The sequence below is a fragment of the Euphorbia lathyris genome, chromosome 1 (assembly GCF_963576675.1).
Source record: "Euphorbia lathyris chromosome 1, ddEupLath1.1, whole genome shotgun sequence".
Taxonomy (NCBI): Eukaryota; Viridiplantae; Streptophyta; class Magnoliopsida; order Malpighiales; family Euphorbiaceae; genus Euphorbia; species Euphorbia lathyris.
Genome location: NC_088910.1, coordinates 120920677 through 120928707, shown reverse-complemented (window position 1 = coordinate 120928707; position 8031 = coordinate 120920677). Strand labels below are relative to the sequence as shown.

General features: G+C 39.3%; 1 protein-coding gene across 1 annotated transcript; it reads right to left on the bottom strand.

Moving 5' to 3' along the window:
• Positions 1–4066: 4066 nt before the first annotated feature.
• LOC136214513 (gibberellin 20-oxidase-like protein) lies at positions 4067–5992 on the bottom strand. The gene is made up of 2 exons (XM_066002880.1): positions 5593–5992; positions 4067–5064 (listed from the first exon to the last, which is right to left on the bottom strand). Exons 1-2 carry the CDS (start codon positions 5946–5948, stop codon positions 4467–4469), a joined length of 954 nt encoding a protein of 317 aa, XP_065858952.1. The 5' UTR covers positions 5949–5992; the 3' UTR covers positions 4067–4466.
• Positions 5993–8031: the final 2039 nt, after the last annotated feature.

The window sequence follows — 8031 nt, the reverse complement described above, 5'->3', positions numbered from 1 at the left end:
TAAATGCTCTCAGCCCCGGCTCTCTTATAGGCTTCACGTCCCCTCAAACTCAACTGTGCCTCGGCCTTTAATGCTAAATTACGGGCGTTTTGCACCCGAATCACCATCTGTGTCCCAATCCGATCTTGGATGTTGTACCTCAATCCTTCAAGATACCTTGAAATCTTTTGGCTTTCGGTTTCCGACAAATTAGCCCTTGCCGAAAGCCGTAAGAACTCCGAGGTGTATTCGTGCACATTCCTAGCACCTTGAGAAACCTCTCCCGCAACATCGACTTCATTCTAAGCCAAGACCTGATCGGCTCCCTTCCTCCTCTTCTTCTCCCCTCTTTCATATTATCCCACCAAACTGAAGCTCCTCCTTTCAATCGGTAAGCTACTAAACGGACTTTCCGATCCTCCGGTATACCCGCATAATCAAAGAACCGTTCCACCTCTAACAACCAATCGAGAAAACCCTCTATGTCGAGTTCTCCCCCGAATGACGGTAAGTCTACTTTCAACTTGAAGGCATCGTCCCTCTCGAAATTCCCTCCAAACCCCATTCTCACATTCGGCTCGCCTCTATATCCGCCTCTTTCATTACCCCGACCCCCATAAGGGTCATTCAAACCAACATTCTCCCTCTCATAACCACCTACAACATCATTATGCACAATATCCATATTCCCGACACGCACATGCGCGGGACCAACAACATCATTCACATGCACATCATGTCTAGGTCTATCATGCATAGCATTATCATCCATCCTAATCCCCATATTCCTAGCAATCCTAGGCATATCATAATCATCAAACAAGTCCCCATCACTATCACTATCCACATATCTAATGATTACGAGATTAGTCCGCCTTACCTCTTGAACTCGAGGGTGCATGGCTTGGGGTGCATAAGTTCTATATGGTGGTGGTGTCGGTTGTTGGTCAAGTAGAGGACGGGCTTGTTCTTCTTGCCGCTGATGAGACTCTCCGGTTAAGAGAGCTTGAGTATTTCGGTTTGTTATTGTGAGTTCTTCAAGGATGAGATGAAGATCTCGGGTACTCGTGTCATGCTTCTCATCTATCACTCTTAGAGACTCTGTGATATGCTTCATGTTGCCTTCTAGTGCCTCAATTCGTTGCTCCATAGATCCGGTGGATTCGTTTGTGATACGTGGTTGAACCATTTCCGAGAAGAAGTCTCCGGAAGGAAAACGACTCGGCTCTAATACCAACTGATGTAGATTGAAATCGACTGAAGGTTTTAATCGTAAACCAACAAAGAATACAAACTTCTCTAGCTAAACTAGAAGGTTGAGTAAACCCAATGATTGATAATCCAAGCTGCAATGGAGGCTTTTAGTTTTAATTCATTCAAAGTTAAGGAACATTACAAAGAGGAGGGTTTAAATACTCTCCAAAATAACAAGGATAAAGATCAAAAACCCATGAATAGGGTTTTGGGCAAAGTATGTTCCTAAGGGTAGCATGGGCAAGGAAAGAGTCCATGGTAGTTTAGTAAATAAGGGTTGGTGGCAAAACAGTAAATAAACACCAACAGTATTGGTCCCCTCTTGGTAAGAACTTGGAGGAGAAGTATTCTCTCAGCAGTCCACGCCCCGCGTGGGTCTTGGTACGCTCCACGTAATGCGGCTCATGATCCGAAAGAGTCTTCACGGAGGGCTTTACGCGTGGCATTCCTGGGGTCATGCCCCGCGTATTGGAGCTTCTGCTTCTGGTGACTAGGGGTGGTGAACTTCACGCTTAGCGTCTTCAGGACTACGCCCCGCGTGCTTGCCCTCCTGGGTTGGTTTCTCCTCCGACGCCGAATCCACGCCCCGCGCTCCTAGGCAGACGCCCCGCGTTCCTGAGCTTCTGGACACATCTTCGAGAATTGGTTCCTTCACGCCCCGCGTGTTGGGCTGGTTTTCCCGGTTTTCACTATTCTCGTCTCTTGGCTCCGGGCTCGGGCTTAGTAAAAGGATGCCCTCATCATATTGTGTACGTAGAGGCTAAATTTGAGTCCTCCTAATAATCATATGCCTAAAATTATAACTTATTCCGATTAATATTGTGGAGAGAAGTTGTGAGATAAATTTTATTGCTCAATGTTGTGCTACTATATTGTTAAGAGGCGGTGATTGAAAAAAGAAGACAATATTCATTTTTAGTGGTATTCTTGTGGGGTGTTAACCTAGTTAGGATTCTTGTAGGGTTCAACGCCGATACATCAATATCTGTCGGTCTTCTATCGGTGATCATGATCACCGACACAAATATGACAATCACCGACAAATATTTCTATCAGTGATAACATTTTTTCTTGTATTGATCAAATCGTTTTACATATTTAGTTTGTTGGATAAAATCACATATATATTGATTAATACCATATTTAGTAAATATAGTTTGGTTGTTAGTTGAATAAGTTGATTATTTTTTTAGATCTTTTAATTAACTATTTGTATAAACTTGTTTTACTTATTAATAATAGTCGTTTGTATAAAAATAAGGGAAAAGTATAAAAATAAACCTTGTGGTTTAGGCCATTTTCAAACATGAACTACGTGGTTTAAAAGTTTGCAAATTGGTACATTGAGGTTGATTCCGTTAGCAAACAGGGTCAAAAAAGACTAACGGTGTTAAAACTGATGAGGTGGCAGTCAAAGTCAAAAGATTTAAAGGGTACTTTTGTCTTTTCATTTATTTTATATTTCATAATTTATTATATCTTTAAAATTTAAAATCTTAGCCAATCATCTACTGACAGCTCAACTATCATCTTTCTCACACATCTGTCTCCTGCTTTCTCCCGAACATATGCATGTCTTCTACAGCTCCAATGGTTACTCCTTCCCTGAAACCAATTCTTCTACCGCCGGCGCCGCTTCCACCACCGTTTTTTCACAAAGCTTCGTATTTCAATTCTTAGTCTTCCTAAACTCCTACCATCAACAAAAGAATTAACTCCAGTAATCCAATTTTTAATAAAACCCAATCAACCATCTTTATTTGTGCTCTTCTTCTCTTCCTCACTCTTGTTCTCTTTGCTCTCTCCACTTTCGAACCCACCGCCCCCAACATTCCTCAAGGCTTCTTCCTAAACTCCCAATCAATGCCTCTATTTCCTACAATTCCAATTTTTATTGGTTTTTCGATGCCAGAAATGAGACTAATAACATCGAATTTTTGAGAGAAGATCAGGTTTTATTGTGAAGTTGAAATTGATTTAGAGATTGAGATCGAAATGGGAACGAGAATGGGGATGGAGGAGGAGGAGTATTAATACAGAGATGCGTCTTTCCGTCGATAACATCGCTCACGTCGTATTTTCTCCGTTCTGGAGATCTTAATTTCCTCTACCTATCTCCTTATCTCCTCCGATAGCTTCCATGAAAAATTTATCTGATAATCGATTACCTTCTCTCGTGAAGCTTTACTCAATTTCTCCGCTCAATGCGCCATTCCGGTGGCCGGACCTATAATACTCTGTAATGGTACTTCGGTTGCAGAGATGGAGAAACAGAAACTTTACCTTTATTTTTCTCATTTGTATTTGACGGAAGAGGAAGAGAGACAGGTGAGAGAAAGAGAGTATAGTATTTAGAAATTCAGTGAGGTGTCATTTAGTTATTGGGTAGAGTGTATTATTTTTAAAATAAAATCAATAATAAAATTAAAAGTAAATGAAATGACAAAAATATCCTTTTAATTTTTTGACTTTGACTGCCACGTCACCTTTTTTAACACCGTTAGTCTTTTTTGACTCTGTTTGCTAACGGAATGAACCTCAATGTACTTGTTTGCAAACTTTTAAACCACGTAGTATACGTTTGAAAATGGTCCAAACCACAAGATTTATTTTTGTACTTTTCCCTAAAAATAACAAATAAAAACATTAATCTTTTATGTTTATTATTTTCTTCTTTATTAATTCATATTTAAACCGTTTGTCAAATAAAACGGTGTAAATAAATAAATATTTATATTTATCAATTATAATAAATTAATATTTAATATTAGATATTTCTCAACCACATTCTTAAAAAAAACATTATGGTTTGCTCCGTATATCATACGTTTTCTATTCCAAAAATACAATGGACCCCGTACACCCCTCTTTCTTTCGCTCTGGATTAAGCATACGTGGCCCAAATAGGATAACTTAAGACCATGAAACCTAATGAGGGAAGAAAATCTGCTGTCACAAATCCCCCTCTCCGAGTAAAAGGGACAGGGAAGGGGACAGGACAGCCGGGGCAGCAGATTTTTTTCCTTTCTACTGTCCCGAATCCCCAGTCTCCGAATAAGAGGGACAGAGAAGGGGACAGGAGAGTCGGGACAACAGATTTTTTTCCCATGAGGATACCTGTAATTCACACAAATAGGAAAAACATAGTTAACATTGCAGACACTTCTGTTGCTTTGCACCCACAGAATTAGAACTTCTCCTCTCACATTTCTGCTGTATGATCTGAAGTTCCATTATAATCCAGCAAAATCATTAACAGTATACCCAATTTTCTCAAACTTACCTTCTTCACTATTCTCTCTAAACTTCAAATAATCCAAGCAAACAAAAGGCTTATAAACCCTCAACTTTCCTTCCCCCACAACCTCTTCTGGTGCTGAAATCACCTTCTCATCTTCAAAACACCAGAAGAAGGCAAGCGAAACCCGATTCGCCGGTCTTTTCAACATAACCCTATGTTCAGATGATCTTAATCTCCCATTACTCCAAGCTTGCATCAAGTCACCAATGTTAACTACAAGTGAATTCTTCTCACATGGATTTATATCAATCCATTCACCTTGCTTTGATCTCATTTGAAGTCCTCCATTTTCATCCTGATAAAGTAGTGTTATGCAGCTCATATCTGTGTGCATCCCAAGCCCTTCAACTTCTTTATTTTCTACATTTCTTGGAGGGGAGTAATTTACAATCCTTAAATATCCATGGCAGTTGCTGAATTCTTGTTCATTGAATTTCTTGTCATAATTATCTCCTAAGCTCATTAATATAACCTTAATTATCCTCTTTGATAGCTCCATCATCTTGTTCCCAAACTCCTCTAGTACCTTGCTATATCATGTCATGTAATTAGGAAATCAGTCATTAATTATTTTGAACACATTAATTAAACGACTATTGGACCGTCACTAATTATACGTGTGATTTAAACTCCATTTAGCTAACTTTAAATTAATCCGTAAAATAAAAACAATCAAGCTCACTTAGTTTAAATGTTTTACATTAGGGGAACAATGACATACTAATAGTTCCATACTTGCTAAACGAAGTTTGAATCACATAGATATCTAGACCGTTCAACAGAGTTTAATGTATTCAAGAATAACCAAACAAGAGATTAATATATTAATTTATAAGATTAGAGTCCTATGAAACACCAAACTTGCCGGACTCGCACCCGACACGGCAAAAATGTGTCCCGCCATGTCCATGCCGTGTCCACTTTTTCAAAAAAAAAAAAAATCAAGAGGTTATCCGTCTTGAGTAAAAAGCCAAACAAAATTTACCCTCTGTATACTTAAAAATGACACATTAGGGACAGTTAAAATTAAGTTATTAACAGAAAAGTGATATGTTTACCTAAATTCTTGAGAATTTTGTTGAGCAAAGAGCAAATCAGCAGAAGCCATGGAAGAAGAAAAGAAGTCTGGTCCAGAGACTCTCAAGCTTTCAAAATAAGGAGATGCTATGAAATGGGGAGTATAAGTTTTGAAGGAGGAAGATGGGCCTAACTTGAGTTTAGAATGAAGAGGAAGTCTGAATATTTGGTTTGAGATTGAACATACTTCAGCAAGCAAGTCTTTAGAGATTGTATGATTAGTGACATAGAAAAAGCCCCATTCTTTGCAAGCTTCATATAGGCAAGATAGAGATGGTTTGTCTATTGGTAATTGAGACATGTCTAAATTTGGTAGCTTCAAACATGTTTCAGACATCAGAGGGAATTTTTCTAATTAAGGTTTATTTCTAATGATTCAAACTTGTAGACTAGGGGATAGGATAGGATATAGGATACTCTACCTACATATCTATATAGAAATATAGAAATGATATCAGGCGAATATAACTCTACCACGTGGCGCCTAAGAAGTCCGAACCAATCTCGAAGATAGAGTGTATGTGGCATCTCATCAACAAAGTAGAGTAATACGACTACATATTAGGAAACTTGATTCAGGAAGTCTCACTAGACCAAGTCAAGGATCCAGTCGTTACCATGATCACACTCCCTCATATCAACAAGAGACATGTGGCCTACCCTGCTCCTCAACTCATAACCGTCTTCTATAGCTGAACGTCAGTATAAATAGAGTAAGTTCAGCTCAAAGTGAGGAGATTCTTTTGTTTAGTGATTGCGATCATCCTCTATTCCTTTTATAAACTTACTTAGACATCGAAGCGAGTTCGGAGGATAATGAAAATCCTCCTAACAATTCTTTCATAATACATCTCTCGAAACACAATATTGCAAGGCCTTATAGGATCCGTATACTTAGAGCCATGACTGTGACTGGTTGAGTTGAAGCTTTGCGAAAAGCTCATCGAGGACACCGTCACCAAGGAACTTCATGGTTAAGGAGATCTCGAACCTGCGGCTCTTCTGCAGCAATCTGGTCATCCACCCACTATGACAGGAGACTTTTAGGCACGACCTTTGCTACAGTGCTTCCTCGAACGCCCTCGAACACCCCCATCCACTCACAGTTTAGTGTTGGTCCCTGGTAACTAGTTCCAAGGGGGGGGGGGTTAGGAACTAATTAAATTTTTTTCGTGTTTTAATTGAGCTGACCAGAAGTTATTTTGAGAGTTTATTAACTCAGCCTTTGGTCAGCTTGGTGAGATATATCACAGGACAGCTTTAGTCAGATGTTGACCAAAGTTGATTCCTTGAGAGTTAGGAATTGACACTCTTGGAGGTCAGCTTCTAACTCAGCACCACTTACTTACTCAGGATCAGCTTAGGCAATTTATATGCTGAGTAAATAAAGCAAACACCAAATGCAGTTATAAGAGAGAGTTTAGAGATTACTCAGTATCACTTATCCTGGTTCGGCCTCTCTGCCTACGTCCAGTCCCCATAGTACTCCGGGCTTTTTGAATCCAATACTGAGCTCTTTAACGGTAGAGCACAAACCAATTACAAAGCAGTTGAATATGCAAGAGTACCTTCCTCTATTCGTCTACTCAACTCCTACTAAGTGCTACAACCCAGCACCTAGATTTCTCTACTACTGAAATGCTTACAACCAAGCACTCAGCTTTACACTCTCAATATTTCTATTGATCACAGACTTGTTCCTTTTGAACTAAAGAACACTTTAGATGATTACAACTCAATCTAGCATTTACACATAGAATAGAAACGTCGGTGTAAGTTTCTTTTTGTATTTGAGTGCCTTTGAAACTTTCTCTCTTGTATTTTTCTTTTGATGCTTCAGTTCATTTTATTTTGGTTCTTCGATTGTCCTTTTATAGACGAAAATCTGTGGACTTGATTGTTTTGAAATGTCTTGACCGTTGCTACCAAAACGGCTCTTTTGGGGAACAATCTCTGGAAAGATTCAGACTGCACCTCCATTCCTTTTCTCTGTTTTCTTCAGGCGTCAGGTTTGTCTTCTAGCGTCTGGTTTGTTTGTTTGTGCCAGTTGTCTGTTTCCAATAATCCAACGTCCCATGACTCTTGGAATTAGTCTTTTAGGTGTCTTCGAGGTTCCAATTATTGGTGCAGAAGATTTGCAGACTTTGTCTTTTTGTGAACGAATCCTTGATGTTGTCCTGACTGTTACTCAGCTTCGTTTGTTCTTTTCGAATGTTTCACGGTTTATGCTGAGTTCCTACAAGGTCAGCTCCATTTTATTTAACGCTCCTGAAGAAGTCTTCAGCTTTAGTCAGCTTCGTTTTGTTCCTGAGTTTTAGCTCCACTCAGCTTCTATTCTGTCATGCTGAGTTCCTTTCTACTCAGCTTCGTTTGTGCTGACTTTTGTCCTGTCTTTACTTTATATATTTTTGCACTCAAGA

Excerpts from the sequence above, each read along its gene's own strand:
- LOC136214513 (XM_066002880.1), bottom strand. The coding sequence starts at position 5,948 with ATGTCTGAAACATGTTTGAAGCTACCAAATTTAGACATGTCTCAATTA. Across the intron at positions 5,065-5,592 it reads CAAAATTCTCAAGAATTTAG|CAAGGTACTAGAGGAGTTTG; the intron begins GTAAACATATCA and ends GACATGATATAG.